At 39.5% G+C, this 20,267-nt stretch overlaps 1 protein-coding gene across 1 annotated transcript in view; it reads right to left on the bottom strand.

The window, feature by feature from the left end:
• EAF2 (ELL associated factor 2) overlaps positions 1-20,267 on the bottom strand; it is a 315,228-nt gene that overhangs the window by 254,554 nt on the left and 40,407 nt on the right. The window contains exon 2 of the mRNA XM_044075022.1: positions 5,156-5,250. Within this exon, the coding sequence (XP_043930957.1) occupies positions 5,156-5,250 (95 nt within the window). The remainder of the gene's footprint in view (positions 1-5,155; positions 5,251-20,267) is intronic.

Genomic DNA, 20,267 nt, shown 5'->3' with positions numbered 1-20,267 from the left:
TCAGCATAATGCATCCGAGATTATCCAAGTTCAACTAACTCTAGGCAAAACCGCAATCCAGATTGTAGCTTGCTACAGACCCCCCACCATGCCCCAGGATTCCCTCCTCTTTTCTTGATACACTGGAAAATATTAAGGCACAACCCAACACTCTAATAATGGGTGATTTCAACTACCCTACCATTAACTGGGAAAACTACTCATGTACCAACTCTTTTGCTCAACGTTTTCTGGAAATCATCAATTCCAGCGCTTTGGATCAACTTCACACCCCCACCAGGGGCAGCAGTATTCTAGACCCGGTCATCACCAACATGGGTGACTGGTGTTACACACCAGAGGTCAGCTCCTCGTTGGTCAGATTCGACCACAAGCTAATCACCCTAGATATCCACATCCCACTCCCACCCCCCATTAGGAAAACCACCGTAAAACATTTCTCCAAAGCCAACTTCACGTTTCCTAAGACAGAAGTGGCAAATTTCACGACACCAATGCAGATGGACAATAGAGGTACGACTGCTGAATCCCACACAAATGCACTTGATAAGCACTTACACGAGTGCATGGATCGTGCTATCCCTAACAGAACCAAGATGCTATCTTCCAAAAAAATTAAGATAAATCTGGTGGTCTTCTGCCATAAACAAACTCTACAACAGAAGAAAGAAACTGTTGCAAAAAAAGAGTAAAATCCCACGACTGGAGGAACTCCCTGGTCAGCCTCAGTAAGACGTTGAGATCCCTCATAAAATCCTCCAAAGCTAGTTATGAAAACAAAGCTGTCACTGATTCTAAAGACAACCACAAAGCATTCTATAGCCATGTCAAAAATCTCAATGGCAACACTCAGATCTGCTCTGAGTTACAGCACAAGGACACTAAATATACAGAACCAACTGATATTGCCAACATCCTGGCAGATAGGTTCAGTGCTAACTTTACCCCCCTCTCACCCCCTAAAGGGTCCATCTTTATACCGGAAGAATACAAAGTTCCTGTAATCATGGCTGTACAGGTAAAAACTTCACTCTCCAAAGCCAAGAACACAGCATCCATGGGACCTGACAACATCCCAGGCTGCCTTCTACATGAACTACAGAATGAACTGGCACCCCACCAAAGTACCATGTTCAATCATAGCTTCACCTCAGACTTTGTGCCCATTGAATGGCGCACCGTGACAGTTATCCCACTCCACAAAGGGGGGGGGGCACAACAGACCCCAGGAACTACTGCCCCATTAGCCTGACGAGCCTCGTCTGCAAGGCCATAGAACGCATCATCATGGAACTCATAAACAAAGACATTGGAGATCTCCAAACTCTGGACCCCACACAGTTTGGATTTGTAAAAGACAGATCATGTCTCCTAAACCTGAAAGACTTCTTTGAAGTAGTCACCAAAGCCATAGATGAGGGTAAGGTGGTTCACACAGCCTATCTAGATCTTGCCAAGGCATTCGACACCATCCCCCACTCTGGAATTATAGATAAACTCACTAAACTAGGTATAAATCCCTATGTCACAAGATGGGTTGCCAACTGGCTTACTGACAGAACCCACACCGTGAAAGTAGCAGACTCCAAATCAGACTTCAGACCAGTGACAAGTGGAGTACCACAGGGTTCAGTCCTGGGTCCTCTCCTGTTTGGTATCTACTTCTCTGAAGTACAGGCTAACACAGAAGGTCTTTGGCTAACTAAATTCACAGATGACTGCAAACTAGGAGCCATAACTGAAACTCCTAACAATGTGGACATCCTACAAAACGGCCCCACTGAGACAGATGCCTGGTGTCAAAGACATGGTCTCAAGCTCAATGCCAAAAAGTGCATTGTCATCCCCTTTGGTAAAAACTCTGTAGCCATGAACTACCACATAGGCGGTAGTCTACTTAACACCGAAAGTGTGATAAGAGACCTTGGGACACAGGTGGACAGTAGTCTCTCCTTTGATAATCACATTGCCACAGTGGTCAGGAAATCCTTCTACGTGGCACACCATCACAAAAGGTTTCTCATCCAGAAAAAAAGAGGTCACTGTTCCCCTCTACTCATCACTCATTAGACCCATTATAGAGTACAACGCCCCTTTTGGTATGTACCTCACAAGACATCTACAACAACTGGAAAGGCCGCAAAAATACCTCATAAAGAGGATTACTGGCTTCAAACAGATGCCCTATGCAGACCATCTCAAAAAACTCCAGCTTTACTCCGTCGCATATCGCCTACTCAGAGGCGATCTCTGCCTAACATACAAAGTTATGTCAAACCCAGAGCCGTTGGACATGTTCCACTTAAAGAAATCCCAATCCCTCCGAGCTACACGCTCTAGGGACTTAAACCTTGTCACCACAATAAACAGAACATGCTGGAGGGATAGATTCCTGTCCCAGATACTTCCCATACTCTGGAACAGACTACCTATCTTTGTCAAAAAGAGCTCCTCATTAACTCTATTCAAGAAAAATCTTGATGATTGGATGGGTAATAGGAAATTCACCCTGGGGATCACTTCTGTGGTTCTGCTTGACAGGGGCACAGGAAAATAATTTTCTTGGGTGGCGAAAGCCAGGGTCCCTTTTTGGCTAGGCTTGTATAGGCCCTAGGGCCAATAGCCTAGTACCTACCTATGAACCTACATTAGATGTCTTCTTTCTCTGATTAGCATTATGCTTCGGGCCAATGGCAAGAAAGAGTGAACTGAGATTATGGGGCTGACTGACTCCTTTTATACCTAGATGGCTTGACATTGGATAAAGCCTTCACTGGCTTCGGGAGGAGAATATTCTCTGGTAGTCAGGTCTCCCAAGGGCTTCCACAGAGGGAAATCCCATCAGTTATGACTGGGACAGTGAAATATGAAGAGCATCTACAAACACTAGCCTAAGTTCAAAACAAAAATATTTAAAATGATAAAGGAAATATAATAAAACTAAAAAAAAAGAGTAAACCTTCAATGTATGAAGTATTATAAGAATCACAGCAGTTATTTATTTATTTTATTTTATTTTACATTTGTTGACCGGGCTAGTCTAACTGGATACATGTCCATTTTCAGTAGAGGCCCGGGGAGAAAAGCTCCAGAAAAACATTAAAAAATTAATAGAGGATCTACAGAAACAAAATATAAACAGTAGTAATTGTTACATAAAAACATTGAAACCAAAAAAAATATACAAACAATTGATTAAATTTTTTTTTTTTTTTTTTTTTTTAACAGAAGATGAACTACTCTTAGTAAATGTAGCATAATGAAAATCGTTTAAGGGTAGTCTGCTAAAGAAGGTATAATATACTTGTAAACATTGAATTTATATGCAAACCTTAGTATATAGAAGCATTATAGGAAGGTTGTAGTAGATGTAGGTTGAATGTAGAGTCAAGAAAGAAAATGTTAGAAAGCAAAAATAGGAGAGCAGTTATAAATTCACTTTGTTAGGTTGGGGATTGGCATAATGGTTAAAGAGTTTTAGATTGCAGACAAAGTGCAGGGTTTGATTCTCAAATGTGATAACTGGCAAAGCTAGGGTTGTTAGCCTAACACTAATCTATGAAACTGTACATAAATAGCTACTGCCCTAATTTAGCTATAACTTAACAGGAATAAAGTTGGATACAGCTGTTTAAATTTCCTGCCTGAGCTTCCTTTTCCTTCCTATTTCTCCATTTACCGAACCCTTTCCCTCTCACATTATGGTTGAGCTTCAATAAAACATTACTGAACAAAACATTCGCACATGCTTACTGATTAAGGAAGTATATTCTGCTAAACATATGTCTGTCTGCAAGGGTTAAGAGAGAAAAAGTTCACTCACTGCTTCTACACAGTCTAGTACTTGGCTGAATACGGTTACTTTGCTCCACAGCTGAAGAGTGAAAATAGTTCGATCACAAAATATATTCATAAAAAACAGTCACGGTTTTCAAACACTGATTTTTTTGGTGGGGGTGCATACCTCATGCACCCCTCACTTTAATATAATTAACTACAGGGCAAGGGCAAAACACCAACTACAGTAAATTCAGTTAAGAATATTGTGGCAGAGTACTATTTGATATGCATTTGGTTTTCCCACTTCTCTCTGGATACCCTATAGTTTTTACACATTTGTACTCTGCAATACTCTCAAAAACAAGCTCAATGACAACTGTCATTTCATTCTGTTCTACTTCAAAAGAATTCTTGCCTGTGAAATTCTGAACATTGCAGCCTCTATAAAGGCTGAGACAACTGGGCATAAGTCTTATTCTTAGAAAATAGGGCACCGTATTTGCATGCAACACAAAATTTGCCATGAAGTCTAACAAGTTTATGTGCAAAACATACCTTTCGTGCCAAAGGATAAAGAAAAAAGGGGGATGGTTCAGTAGTTGCACAAGAAATATACCATCACCAATTTGCATGAATGCCCATGTCAGGATGGTAACAAACTTGAAACTGGGTGACAGTATAATTCTGAAAAACAAGGTATGATTATGACAATCCTACAGTATGATTATGACAATCCTACAGATGAGCTTCACTGCCAGTGTCTTTCACCTGCATACTGTGAAAATCATAAGCATGTAACTTAAGGTAGACTGGAGAGTTGCTCCAAAATCAGGTTACTTGCACCTGGCAAGTTCCCTCTGGTATACAAGGGCTACACTTAAAGGGGTAGACAACAATTATATTATTCTAGTGAAACGGGAATAATTAGTCTGCTATGCTAAACACAAAGTGTCAGGTTATCCAGTAGCTGTATTGACAATCCTAGACAGGCGAAACAACTGACCCTAATTTTACACCAAAGTTTCTACAAACAAATATTCTTGCACTCTTCCTTGAGTGAGTCACATCAGTCTTCCACCTTAAATATGACATCATGGTATGCTCTTTACAATGTTTTTTCTGCAGAGAAACTAAATAGATACAAAAACAACTGCATTTTGTATGCAAAGGCAACAAGTTTCTAAAAGATGGATACTTGTTTCACATAAACAGCTTTGAAATAACTTCATATATGGAAAAGCAAGTGTAACTTTCAATAAAACTGAGACATTTTAATGCATCATCGGCTGTGACAAAAGCACCTGAAAACCTATCAAAATGGGGGGAAAAAAGCCATACAAGATAAAGGATGTTTGACTAATGCATACACCCATACCTCAAGATTTGGCAGTGTTATGGTCACCTGTTCACCTTTGCCAACTTCAAGGTCCCCTTCACACGATGTGTCAATAGATGCAGGCTTAAAGTCATCTGGGAAGAAAATTCAAGAGAGAAAATCATTTACTACTCTGTAAACAATATTCACGTTCTTGACATGTCAACATACAACACAGTTAAGTAGCAAAATAGATTTTACAGCACTGTGGCTCAACAAATTTTTCCTGGTTTTAACAAAAGCTTAAACCAATGTAAAGCAAAAACAAGTGGACAGCCGTAACTGGTATGTACACAACAAATAATAAAATTGGAAATGACCAGGTAGCTCAAAACTCGCGAACAATACCTTTAATGTAGAAAGTTAAGACTACAGTTAAGCACTTTCATCACTAGAGACATCATCAGAACCATTGAATAACTTGCAAAAATCAAGCAACGAATTAAAAGCATTGTAAAACCACACCCCAATTAGTTAACCCAGTACAATACAAGAAGAATATAGTGGGAACCAATATCATAAAAAGTGAACCAATCATGTATCATAAAAACCTCAAGCCCACCAATGCAACTAAAAGAAAAACAGTCAAAATACAGCAAGTACAAAAACTATTGTTATTAGAATAAAACGGAATTACAATCTCATAGGTCTGCTTTTTAGTTCACGGACAGTAGAAACGGAATCATTAAGCCCAGGGTGATTTGTGACATCTAATCACAGTTGCCACATCATTTCTCGATGTATTAAATAATTTTTTCAGCCACCAGTTAGTGCATTCCCTCCAACTTGTTCCAACACGCAAAAATTAAACCTTACAAAATTGTTGCATGTTAATGCGTTGTCTCTTCAATGCATTTTTACTATTGTTTTTAAGAGTATTATAGATGTGTTGATAAATTCTCTTGTTTAGAGCATTGTTCTTTTTACAGATGTAGAACGCAAAACACGAAGCACACCATGTCATATAAACAACTAGAACTGAAGTACAATCAAGTCGGCCGTATAGAGCACATTTATCAAACCAAGCACCTTTCTAAATTTGAATCAATGTAGGGACACTAAAAATACCCACAAACCAAGTATGTGCACTAACTCCGTACCAACTGACACAGAACACAGACACTCCTTCGCTCCTCTTCTGCTACTGAAATAATAAACAACCTCCGAGTGGAAAAAAAGGCACTTTAATTCAGTAAAGTATGGAATTTAAGCTTCCTCACAGCTTTTCGTCGATACAGTAATCAACCAACTTCTTCAGAACAATGGAAACAACGTTACCAGACTTCCACCTGTTTAAATACCTTACGCTGAATAAAAATTCCGGTACACTTTATATAAAAAAGAATATTATTCTTATTAAAAATAGAAATAAATTAAAACATCTGATAAACATCTAGAAATAATCACAAATATGTCACAAATATACTGACTTAGATGTTATCATCACCTTGGAAGGGCAATACACATTAATTTAAGGTGTCAAACAGAATACATTAAAATTTGTTGAGTAAATCAAATAAATATGTTTACTTGAAAATAAACTACTACTATCCTACATTTTATTATTTATAACTCAATAGGGGTACCCATAAATTACTGTGGGACCCTTGTTGAATATATTTCATCTAACTAAACTCTTCAATTTTAATATACAAGAAATGGAAATTCTGTCATTTAACCCTGGATAATGGCATGCATCTAATCTCAATTGCCAAAATAATTCACTTTCCTCTAAAATAAGGGAATCAACTGCCCCCCCTACCCTCTTGATGGACATGGTCAATAGCCATGAAAGAAAACGAATGGCAAGGGTGTTCCCTAACATGTTTCGCCAAGGCATTATCTACCTTCCCCTTTCTAATGGCGTAAGTGTGTTCATAAATACGCTCATAGAGTTTTCTGTCGGTCTTGCCGACATAGAAAACAGGACAGCAGGTACAGCGAGCTAGGTAAACAACTCCTGGACTAGAACAATTAAGTTTACCTTGTATTTTGTATTTTTGGTCTCTAACTACAAACAATGATCCCACCGTTACATATTTACAGTAGCGGCACATATTACATTTATACATACCAGGTCTCATCGATGAAAATTCAGCGTTAGATTCCAAAATACTTTTTACCCCTCCTAAATGTTATTTTTGGGGGGGTATTTTAAAATATCCCTACATGTTCCGTCATTTCTAAGACTACTCCAATTCTTAAAGACAATTGAAATTATATTTTTTACATCTACACTGTACGTAAGAATTAAACTACAAGGGTGAATGACTATCTGTATTGTTGGAGATATAATTAGACTCATTCACTCTGGAGGTATTTAATAAGGGTGTATAAATATCCGCTACCTGTTTATTATGGACCTCACTTACCAATTCCAAAATCAAATCGGCCGGATAACCCCTTTTTATGAAAAGGTTCTCCATGTATTTGCATTCCTTAACAAAATCGCTATCCCTAGTCACCATTCTCACTGCCCTCACCAGTTGACCCTTTACAACAGACTTTTTTTGAGAAAAAGGGTGACTACTATCAAACTGGAGGTAGCTGTTCCAGAACGTTTCTTTATGGTAAATTCTTGCTATATAGGAATTAATTTTGGTGTCCTTTGACAATTCGACATCTAAATATGAAATATTGTGCCCATTCATACTGGAGGTAAATTTTAGAAATTCAGTCGAAGAATTAAAATGATGCAAGAGTTCTTCTACCATAGCTTTATCACCATGTATAATGATGAAAATATCATCCAGAAATACAAAGAAATGTTCTCTCTGAATAGGATATGGGTAAATACATATTCCCTCTCCCAAAATGCCATCACTATATTGGCTACACTGGCACCACAGGGGGATCCCATCTGTACCCCTACTTTCTGTAGGTGGTACCGTCTATTGAAGGTTACATAATTGCTTGGTAAAATAATATCCAGCAATTCTGTTACTAACTGGATCTCCTCTGTTGGTGCTCCTTTGGTATTCATCAAAACTGGTATCCATTCTAGTGCCACATTGTGGGGAATCGAAGAATACAAGTCTCTAACATCTATGGTCAGAAACATGCTGTCTTCTCTATATGGGATTTCATTTACTCTAGACAAAAAGGACCATGAATCTTTAGAAATTTGTGTTTCAGTCGCTACATACTTCTTCAAGATAGAATCGACAACTTTGGCGGCTGCATAGGTTATACTCCCACGAGCACTAACCAAAGGGTGCAAAGGAGGGTCCTCCAAATTTTTATGAATTTTGGGGGAACCAAAGATAGGAATTTTGGGTGCCGGGGTATTTATGTAATTGAGTAAATGTAGGTCTATCGTATTGTTAATAAACATATCATTGTAATAACTAGCAATTTGCCTGAGACCCACATTCAACTCACTCCTTGATATTTCTATACAAGTATCACTGGCCAAGATTTTCTCCATTCTCACAGTATAGTCACTATGATTCATTCCTACCAAGCCTCCTCCCTTGTCGGGTTTCATAACCCTAACCAGGGCTTGGCATAGTAAATTTAAAAGTTCCCTCTCTTCCTCCTTAACATTCGATGTAAATCTAGGGGAAGGAGCTTGGCCTAATAAATAACGGATATGCAATTCACAGATTTGCTCAAAGATTTCCAAAGCTGGACTTAAAAGTGGATTAAACGTACTGGGGATGTTAAAAGGCTTCATCTCTCCAGTGTTAGGCCCCAACAAGAACTGTAAATTTAACTTTCTGATGAATAATTTTAGTTCTAATAAGGTCTTTGCTAAATCCGCCCTTCTAGAAGGGATGAAAGATAGACCCTTAGCCAACAGTTCTACAAGATCACTGGGAAAATGAAAGTCAGAAAAGTTATAGATGTTGAAATCTGCATCAAAGTTAGTGATGACAGTACAAGTCCTTCCAGTAACTGGTTCATCCCCGTACTGGAAGACAACTAATTCCTCCTGTTCCTCGATTTGTTCCTGGCCTTCCGGCCCTGGCAGGAGGATTGCTGGGAGGCTGGATTTTGAAAATTTGGCCTGTCCATCTCCTGGTCGGGATGGTTAACACGATGTTGTTAAGCCAACCGATCACTCCGTCTTACTGATCCTTCCACAAGAGAGTTGACATTATCCCCAGAAATTAAGTCATTAGAGTTGGACCTCTCTTCCCAAATAGAGTTACTTGTTCTCTCCAAATTTCTGGTATTAAGGGACAAATAGTTACCTTGGGAAGGAGGAGGTTTAGGGTAAGCCATACCCTCCCCATAGGCTTCGATGTCTCTATTAAGCTTTTTAATTTTATTGTTAATAGATTGGCCGATACTTTTGAAAGATCTTTCATATTCAAACAAGTATTGATGGAAATTCAAATAATTTCGAATTTCCGTATCTAACTTAATTACTTCTTTAATCAAAATGTCAGCTATTAGTTGATAATGATGTTGGATACAGTCTAAAAATTCAAAACCATGTCTATCAACAAGCTTTATCAAGTCAGTATGGAAGGCGGTCCCCTCAACCAATCCCGTAGGATACTGCCAGGACCTTAATCCTTTAGGAACCACTTTAACTTGTTTGCATTCGTTAAAATAAGCTATTTCCAAATTTAACTTCCTTAGTTTCATTAAACTCTGATCAAAACTGTTTAATTTAGAGGGCAAGTCAATAAGATCAGATGTACCTGGATGAATATCAGTAGATCCATGGTTATCACGTAAAGACACAGGGCGACTAAGCCATGTAGACAAATCAACAAGATCACACATAGGATTTGCATTAGACCCCGTACCTGCATCAAAACCACGACCATTCCTCTCGTAAAAAATCCATATTCTTCATACTGACACCCTGTGTACCCTACCTCAGTCAATAAAAGACCAACAGTAGGGCCTCTCATAGGGTGGGTATCCCCTTCAACATAGTTATTACAGACATCTGAACTGTCCAAAACGATGACTATTTGTCGGTGAAAGACATCCCTGATGGTCTATAGCTGCATTCGTACTAAGCCCAGCATTAGCGACACTTGCTTCCGGATTATTTTGAGATAAAGTGAACACATTAACACGGTCCGTTAAAGCGTCAACCTTCTGGGTTAACAACTCCAATAGCTGTGTGAGGGTAGGATGTTCCTCAGTTGCGATAGTTCCAGAAGGAGGCAAAGGAGCTGTGTCCATTACGAAAGACGAAAAATACCCACAAACCAAGTACGTGCACTAACTCCGTAACAACTGACACAGAACACAGACACTCCTTCGCTCCTCTTCTGCTACTGAAATAATAAACAACCTCAGAGTGAAAAAAAGGCACTTTAATCAAGTAAAGTAAGGAATTTAAGTTTCCTCACAGTTTTTCGTCGGTACAGCAATCAACCAACTTCTTCAGAACAACGGAAACAGCGTCACCAGACTTACACCTGTTTAAATACCTTACGCTGAATAAAAATTCAGGTACACTTTGGCGAAACATGTTAGGGAACACCCTTGCCATTCTTTTTCTTTCATGGTTATTGACCATGTCCATCAAGAGGGTAGGGGGCAGTTGATTCCCTTATTTTAGAGGAACGTGAATTATTTTGGCAATTGAGATTAGATGCATGCCATTATCCAGGGTTAAATGACAGAATTTCCATTTCTTGTATATTAAAATCGAAGAGTTTAGTTAGATGAAATATATTCAACAAGGGTCCCGCAGTAATTTATGGGTACCCCTACTGAGTTATAAATAATAAAATGTAGGATAATAGTAGTCGTTTATTTTCAAGTAAACATATTTATTTGATTTACTCAACAATTTTTAACGTATTCTATTTGACACCTTAAATTAATGTGTATTGCCCTTCCAAGGTGATGATAACATCTAAGTCAATATATTTGTGACATATTTGTGATTATTTCTAGAGGTTTATCAGATATTTTAATTTATTTGTTTTTAATAAGAATAATATTCTTTTTTATATAAAGTGCACCTGAATTTTTATTCAGCGTAAGGTATTTAAACAGGTGGAAGTCTGGTGACGTTGTTTCCGTTGTTCTGAAGAAGTTGGTTGATTACTGTACCGATGAAAAGCTGTGAGGAAGCTTAAATTCCATACTTTACTGGATTAAAGTGCCTTTTTTTCACTCGGAGGTTGTTTATTATTTCAGTAGCAGAAGAGGAGCGAAGAAGTGTCTGTGTTCTGTGTCAGTTGGTACGAATGTAGGGACACTGACAACAACAGCCGCATTTAGTAGTAGTTAAACTTACTTGCTTCTTGGGTTTTTTAAATTCTTTTTGTATTAAAACAAACATGATGGGGGTCAGTAATGTTGGAATGAATCTTAGGTATCCCAAACATTTTGGTGATGACTGGATGTTTTACTTTCAAAAAATCATGGAGACCCAAAGGTATAGTATCAAAAAGCAATCATTCTACAAAAGTGCACATTATACAGATGCACAGTATACAGATAAACTCACCAAATACATCACAGACAGCAGACAACACACCTTAGTCTCTCAAAAACAGCCCATAAGGCACAATAAACTCACTCAGCACACAAGGCACAACAATAAACAAAACGTACTAGTCATTGGCAACTTAATTGTGAGACATACCAATGCCCCGCTCAACAGGCGCAGCAAGGAGAAGATCATGGTCAGTTGTCTGTCAGGTGCCAGAATCTGCCACATCACATACACACTTAAAAAGTCTCTCCACAACAGGTACAAGTATGACTCTGTCATTGTCCATATTGGTGTGAATGACTTGAGACGTACCTCTCTGGACTATATGAAGAGAGACATGATTAAGCTGTCAGAGTATGTGTCCCAGGCAAGTAAGACCTTAGCCGTAAGCAGCATCCTACCTTCACCAAGAATGATATTACAATACCAACAAAAAATAACCGATTCAACAATTGGCTTAGTTTCTGGTGTCATTCCAAGGGGATTCATTATCTGTCTGCCTGGGATAACAAGGTTGACAGGCCTTGAAGCTTTGCCAAAGATGGCCTCCACTTGTCACTGTTCAGGATTCTGACCAAGGCTCTTGCCTCCCCCAATGTCCCAAAGACAAATCTTCCAACATAAAAGATCTGTCAAAAAGCAAATTAAAGGTCATGCTGCTTAATGACAGGAGCCTTAACCTGAAAATGCACTCACTGGAGGCTCTCCTCACTGAAGATGCCGATATCTGTACAGTCACGGAAACTTAGTGCAAGGCTGCGGCGATCACCCCTCCCTTACCAGGCTATATCTCATTCCACACATTCTGACCCCAAAATGAGGTTGGGAAGACTAAGGGTGGTGGAGTTTCTATTTTTAAAGACAAGCACACCTCCAGGCTGGTTTGCCAGCATGATGCATTAGAACTTCTCCAGGTGCAACTGACAACTGCCAAGACACCCATCTATAGACCCCCCTCCATGAGTCAGGACACCCACTCCTCCTACCTGTACCAACTTGACTCCACCAAGATACCCAAACACCCTGATCCTTGGTGACTTACTCCACCACAGACTGGATGAACTATTCTTGCTCTAATACACTCATGCAACGATTCCTTTATTTATTTTATTTTACATTTGTTGACCGGGCTAGTCCAACTGGATACATGTCCATTTTCAGAAGAGGCCCTGGAGATTCGCTCCATTAAGCTAATAGATTGCAAAGTAATAACAATGACAATAATAATGAATTACAAGAAGGTACACCATAACAATATACTAACAAAAATAATTTACATGAGTATCTGAATACAAGATGTGCTGGCATTATTAAAAGAGAATAAAAAGTAATTAAAGAGGTACTAAATAAAACATTTCACACAGTAGAAAGCTTAATACTTGTCACAGAGAAGGCTAGCAAGTAATATCATATTCTGAGAGTTAACTCAGAACACATGATTTTAAGTAGCTTTCACATTCTACAGTCCAAGTGAAAAAGTAGCAAATATATACATGGTAGGTAGCTTTCCAATTCTACAGTCCAAGTGAGAAAGTAGCGAATATATACATTGTAGAGGAGTTATTTTGTGGGATTGTACTCCAGGAATAGTTTCCCAGGAAGACTAGGCTAGAAACAACAATTAGTAAGCTAGTGGCCCAACTAACTGAGGTCAGGAGACAGGTATGTCCAGAGGCCCAAAAAAGATAGCGATAAGGACATGGAAAGAAGGAGGTTATTAGTCAGGGTTAGTACATGGGCATAGCCATTGAGTTTTAAGGAATGTTTTTAGTAGCTTCTTGAAAAGTGTTGTTGAAGAAAGAGATGATAGTTCACTGGGAAGCCTGTTCCAAATGTTTCCACAGAGTTAGAGAAAAGACAGTCACCTGATTTACTGTTGGCTTTATGGGTGGCTACTAGTAATTTATTAGCCGAGCGTAAGGTTGTGAGATTTTTGTATGGGGTGATAAGGCTGCAGAGTACTGGAGTATTGCTGGGATGATGCAAAATCTTTTGGGTGATAGTAAGTTGCTGAAGTAGAAGCTGATTTTACAGTTCCAACCATCCTAGCTGTTTTAAGATTTTGATAATGGTGGTTTCTAAATGGGGAGCCAGTGGCAAATCTGGCAATGTTACAATAGGAGGTGGCCAAGTTTATTGAGGTTACTTTTGGATAGATTAGTACAAATGGGGGAGGCATATAGGAGGATAGAGATAAGATGGGTGTGGGGGATGGTAGTTCTAGCTAAAGGAGTAAGGAAAGGTTTCATCCTGTAAAGGGAACCTAGTTTTCTATTAACTGATTCAATGGTTAAGTTACTGTGTGAATCAAAGTTTAAGGTTGTGGTCAATTGTTACACCTAAAAGTTTAGTGGTCGGATCAGGTGCTATGAGAGTGCCATTACTGGATGTAACTGTGATATTGATAGGGGAGAACTTCTGTGTTGGAGTGAACAGTAGTAATTTAGTTTTATTTGGGTTTAGGAGGAGACAGCATTGAAGGAACCAGTTTTCTACTAAGTTAAATACTTTTTGGGTGATGGACTGGAGTTCAGCAGAAGAGGCAGCAGTACAGATTAATGTGGAATCATCTGCATATTGTATGCAGGTGGCTTGAGGAAGGTTAGCATTTAGATCGTTAATGAAGATGGAGAAAAGGAGAGGTCCCAAAATAGAGCCTTGAGGGACACCAAGGGTAATAGGGAAGTGAGTGGATAAGCTATTGTCCCAGAGGACTGCTTGTTGTCTATTTTGTAGATAGGACTTGAACCACTGCACTGTCTCTGTGTGTCCAATGAAAGTGATTTAAGTATATTTATAAGTAACTGATGGTTAACCATATCGAAGGCTTTAGAAGGGTTCCTTGACTTCATCAATTCTAACGCACTAGACCAGTTGTCTCATCCGCCACAAGGGGAGATAACATTTTAGACTTAGTTCGCACCAACACTGGCGACCATTTGAAGTGTCTATCCCGTCCATCCCCCTCCCCCCCCTGCAGCCATAACCAGGCTAAAAAAACTTGCAAAAACTAACTACAACCTTCTAAGGGAGGGTATCAGCAGCTTCACATCACTGCCCCCCTCAGAGGATGCAGACAAATATTCAACAGTATGCCAGTGCAGTATACAAGCACCTATACAACTGCATGGACTCAGCCATACTCAACAGAACTAAAACCTGCTCCTCAAGGAAACACAAACCTATCTGGTGGACATCCTCCATCAACAGGCTTTACAAAAGAAGGAAGAAATTGCTGTCCAAGAGTAAAAAGGCAAAAATTCCCTATTGGAAAAACTCCATCCTTAGCATCAACAAGAAATTAGCTTTGGGGGTTTTCACTAGGTATCCAATTATGAATCGAAATTAGCCTCCAAAATAAAGGCTAACTACAAAGCCTTTTTCAGTTATATCAGAAACCTCCATGGCAAAGTCCAGGTTTGTTCCGAATTAATTCTTAACAGTACCACTTACACTGATCCTGTTGACTTAGGTTCAGCTCAAACTTCACCCACCTCCACCTGTCCCCCCAAAAGCCCATTCGACATCCCAATACTTGCCTCACATCTCCAGAGATCAAGTGTTAAAGGCCCTATTCAAAGCAAAGAACACAGCTTCCATGGGACAGGACAGTATCCCAGGCTGTATTCTGCAATATCTCCAGCAAGAACTAGCCTCGCCACTGAGCACCCTAATTCAGCCAAACCTCTAAGTATAGGCTTCATTCCAGCAGAGTGGAGAACTGTCACTGTCATCCCTTTGCACAAAGGTGGTGCCACTACTGATCTGGGAAACTACTGCCCCATTCACTTGACAAGTCTGAGCTGCAATGCCATGGAGAATATTATTATGGACCTCATAAACAAGGACATAGGCAATCTCCAAGCGCCTGACCCCACCCATTTCGGATTAGTCAAAGGCAGATCCTGCCTGTTGAACCTGGTCAACATTTTTGAGACTGTCACCAAGGCACTGGATGAGGGAAAGTCATTATATACAGCTTACCTTGACTTTGCCAAAGCCTTTGACAAAATCCCCCACTCGGGCATCATCGAAAAGCTAACACAACTTGGCGCAAATCTCTCTCTTCAGGTGGGTGGCCAACTATCTCACCAATAGGACCCACAAGGTCAAATTAGGTGCCACCACCTCCGACAGCAGCCCTTTCACTAGTAGTGTTCCCCATGGATCTGTCCAGGGGACCCCTATTGCTTGGCAACTACTTCTCATAGGTCCAGGCAAAGACAAAAGGCCTATGGCTGACCAAGTTTGTGGACTGTAAGTTGGGTGCGGTCATTGGCTCCCCAAATTATGTTAACATGCTACAAGAGGGTCTCACAGCAACAAATGGTTGGTGCCAAAGTCATTACCATAAGTTAAATACAAAAAAATGGATCATACCATTCAGCAAAAACATGGCCCCTATTGATTACCACATCAATGGCAACACCCCAAGCACATAACCTGTGATGAGAGACCTGGGTACACAGGTTGACAACAATCTCACATTTGACTATCATGTAACAGCAGTAGTCAGAAAAGCCTTTTACTTGGTTCATCTCATAAGTAAATGGATTGCATCCAGAAAAAAGGAGGTTATTACCTCTCTGTACTCCTCCCTCATTGGGCCAATAATTGAGTACAATGCCCCGTTTGGTATGTACCTTTCCAAACACCTGCACCAACTGGAAAGGCTGCAGAAATACTTCACAAAGAGAATCCATGACCTCCAACACCTGTTCTACGTGGACAAGCTCAAAGCACTATCACTCAACTCGGTATCATGCAGATTGCTCAGAGGTGATCTGTCTCTCACCTACAAGGCAATCTCACACCCTGCTCTACTAGAGATGCTCCATATCCGTAAGTCTAACTCCTTGAGCATTACCCGATCGAAAGGCTTAAATCTAATATATGACTAACAAAATCTGCTGAAGAGACAGGTTTGTCTCCCAGAGGCTGCACCGTCTCTGGAACAGACTCCCCATACACGTCAAACAAAGTACATCACTGACTCTCTTCAAGCGCAACCTTGATGAGTGATGGGAAACCACAAATTTGTCCCGAGGTGCCACCGGTGTCCCTCACTGACAGGGGCAACAGGTGCCGATTGAGGTTCCTTTTTTGGGGATAAATTGTTGGCTAGGCTTGTAAGGGCCCCAGAGCCATTAGCCTAATAATCTCCTATGATCTGCTGAGCACAATGTTGCTCCTAATTTTAGTTCCAACTTCAATTAGAAAAACAACAAGGTTATGCATTATACACACTAGATTCAAAGTAATCAGGAGCACACTGAATAGAAACTGGTGGATTCTGCAATGCAATGAATTATTAAAGAGATGGTTTAATCAACCACCGACCATCACATTTAAGAACCGTTTTAATACAAAGAATTTCGGAAAACCCATGAAGCAACTAAGTTTTGGTTTTCCATGGACAACTGCATGCAGCTGTTGCCATCAGTTTTTCTACAATGACTCAAATTTAGAAGGTACTTACTTGTTTTGATAAATAAATGAGTAGTATACAACCAATTTAACTGTAGTTCACCGACAGTTGTTTATATGTCATGGTGCGCTTCAAGTCCTGCATTTGACAAATCAGTAATACGCATAATGCTCTAAACAAGAGAATTTATCAGCACACCTATAGTATTCTTAAAAATAAGTAAAAATGCAATGGCGAGACACGCATTAATAAGCAACAATCCTGTAAGGTTTAAATTTTTGTGTGTTGGAACAAGCTGGAGGGAATGCACTAACTGGTATCTGGAAAAATTATTTATTACATCAAGAAATGATGTGGCAACTGCGAAGAGATGCCACAAACCAGCCCAGTATTAATGATTCTGTTTCTATTGTCAGTGAACTAAAGCAGAGCCATGAGATTGTAATTCCATTTTATTCCAATAACAATGTTTTTTGTACACACTGTGTTTTGACTATATTTTTCTTTTAACTGCACTGGTAGGCTTGACGTTTTTATGATACATGATTGGTTCACTTTTTAAGATATATTATTGGCTCCAATTATTACTGGCTCCCACTACATTCTTTTTTATTGGATGGGGTTAACTAACTGGGGTGCTGTTTTACAATGTTTTTTATTTGTTGCTTGATTTTTGCAAGTTATTCACTGGTTCTGATGATGTCTCTTATGACGAAAATGCTTACGAGTAGTTTTAACTTTGTATTTTAAGGGTACTGTTTGCGAGTTTTAAGCTACCTGGTCATTTTCAAACGTTTTGACAGACAGCATCTCAGCTGCTGTCAAAGATCTGTTGACAGTTGGTCTTCAGCCATGGCCAGTAAACAACAGCCTTCCAAATTTGAGTCATTGTAGGCTCTAAGTTACATGATGCTTAAGGTGTTAGGGTCTGATTCTCAACTTATAGGGAAAATGGCTAGGCTTAAAATGGCCCGCAAGGGCAGCTAGCCTAGCACTTACCTACAAATCTATGTCAGTATTTCTCACCGCTACACAAGACAAGTTTCAAATAATGTCATCTAGAAAAACAAATCCAGATTAGGGCTATAAAAATGTGTTGGGAAGAGAGATTAGATAAGCAAGTCACAAAGAAAAAAAATGGGGGGACATATGTATGGCTCCCAAATATGCAACAAAATGTAGATGATTTAGGATTTTTGCCAAGAAGCATGTGCACAGATATCTTTATACCCCAAGCAGTCTTCAAAGTAGACGGCAAATGTTGGAGTTGTAACAGAGAAAATAAGTAGCTGGAAACATATGTTCTCAGAGAGTAATAAGTTGTAGGGAATTTTCAGGGTCATGAGGAAACAGGAATCTAATTCAAGTACTAGGTAGGTTCAAGAAGAAATGGGGTACCCATCTATCACAAGGCACACACGGAGCAAACAATACTTTTGAAGGACAACAGCATGCATATTAACCTCTTTCACAGCACAGGGCATCTTCTACTTTGATTATTCTACAGTTCTTAGCAATAGCCCATCATAGTCTGTTTCCAGCTCTGAGAGCTTCAGCTTTCCCATCTTCCTCTCATCATGCTTCTATGCAACGGCAGGCCCAGATTAAAAAACTGCATTTCCCCACTAGTGTCACCCTGTTCATTCCTAGTTTGTTTCTTTCAAAAGGGCTTCTATACTGAGTAATCCTCCCCATGTTTTCTTTCATTTCCTTTTAGTAGTCAAGCTACATGTTTTACTTAATGTAAAACTACACCAGGCATTCCGAGTTGCGACTACAATCTGTTAATTTTACTTGATAGATGGGTACCCCATTTCTTCTTGAACCTACCTAGTACTTGAACATTTCTCATATTCAGACAACTCAGATGCATTAGGAAACTAGCCCATGACCAGTAAAATTAAGTGAACAAAGAGACTGAGGAAGGTTTGGGAATATCAGGTGGAACGTTCAAGCCAACAGAATGCATAACAAAAAAAGTTACCTACCTTTATGAAAAAAACTTAATGCTCTATGCAGCAAAAGCAAATATAGAGAAAAAATGAACAGAAACTAACAGCACAAGTTGATTCGTGGGAGGGCTGAACTGCAGTGTTTTGGCAACGCTGACCACCACCCTCTAACAATGTATAAGGGTGTGGCTAACAGTTAACTATTTCGGTTTCCACTTAAAAATGAGTAGTTAGCGGGAGGGAGAAATGAAGGTAACTAAAAATAACAGAATGTAGTCGCAAAAAAGGACTCCTGTCAGTGGGTATTGCAGACATAAAACTGCAGATACCTTCCAAGATAAATGCTTATTGAGGGCTAGCAGCTATTCAAACAGACAAGGCACAAGAGCATGGCAAACTCCATCTGTGGTTGCCAAGGAAATAAACTCCTTGGGACTAAATCAGCAAATTTCAACAGCTCAGTCTACACAGCAGGTGTGCAAAACACTGGAGAGCATGAAACAGTTAAGCTCCTGGGAGCTCCAATGATTCTGGTACACAAGGGGTGTTTATACACTTATCTTACATATACTGGAAGTTAAATATGCTGAACAAAGGGAACACAGACTCCAGTACGGTGAGCGCACACAAGACTGAGGCAAAAAAGTCATGCCAAGGAGGCCATCTTTCACAAATAAAAACTACAGGACACCTACATGGCACGTACTGCTGCATATCCTGCAAACACAAAAGTAACACTGGGCAACAATGAATATTTCACTGTGCAGTGAAAAACAGCTACAGGAACATTGCTTCTCATGACAGGGACAACATTTTGTATAAATTAAATACAATTAAATGACATCAGCTTCATGCTCATTTGTTCTGAACTTGTTAACCAGCATAGAGCACTGATCCCATTGGACCAATTTCAGTCTCAGCCTGGGAAGAACTTCTCTATGAAAAAATTATAATTGACACTGAGTTGAAGTACTGATGACAATTACAGCAAGCTGATAACTTTGGGATTGGTTTCATTTTTAATAGCAGCTTTTCACAGAAATAGACCAAAATGTTTAAGTTTCACTGTTACATATGCCAGGGATACTTTGTTCCTTCTTAGACTACTAGCACACTGTTCCTTTAGCAATGTCACAAACTATTTTATGCAAGAATGTTTCTGTAACTGTACCTCAGCTCAAATGATACTATACATACTTGTTAATAAAAATCATCACTATAGAATGCAGAGTATGTGAAAGACTGCAAGATTTTCTTTAAAAGCAGCAGTTCAAAAATCAGCATTGAAGTAGTAAGTGCACAAAATGATATACC

The sequence above is a fragment of the Protopterus annectens genome, chromosome 6.part0 (assembly GCF_019279795.1).
Source record: "Protopterus annectens isolate FY-2018-M chromosome 6.part0, PAN1.0, whole genome shotgun sequence".
NCBI lineage: Eukaryota > Metazoa > Chordata > Ceratodontiformes > Protopteridae > Protopterus > Protopterus annectens.
This window is presented reverse-complemented; position numbering and strand designations above follow the sequence as displayed.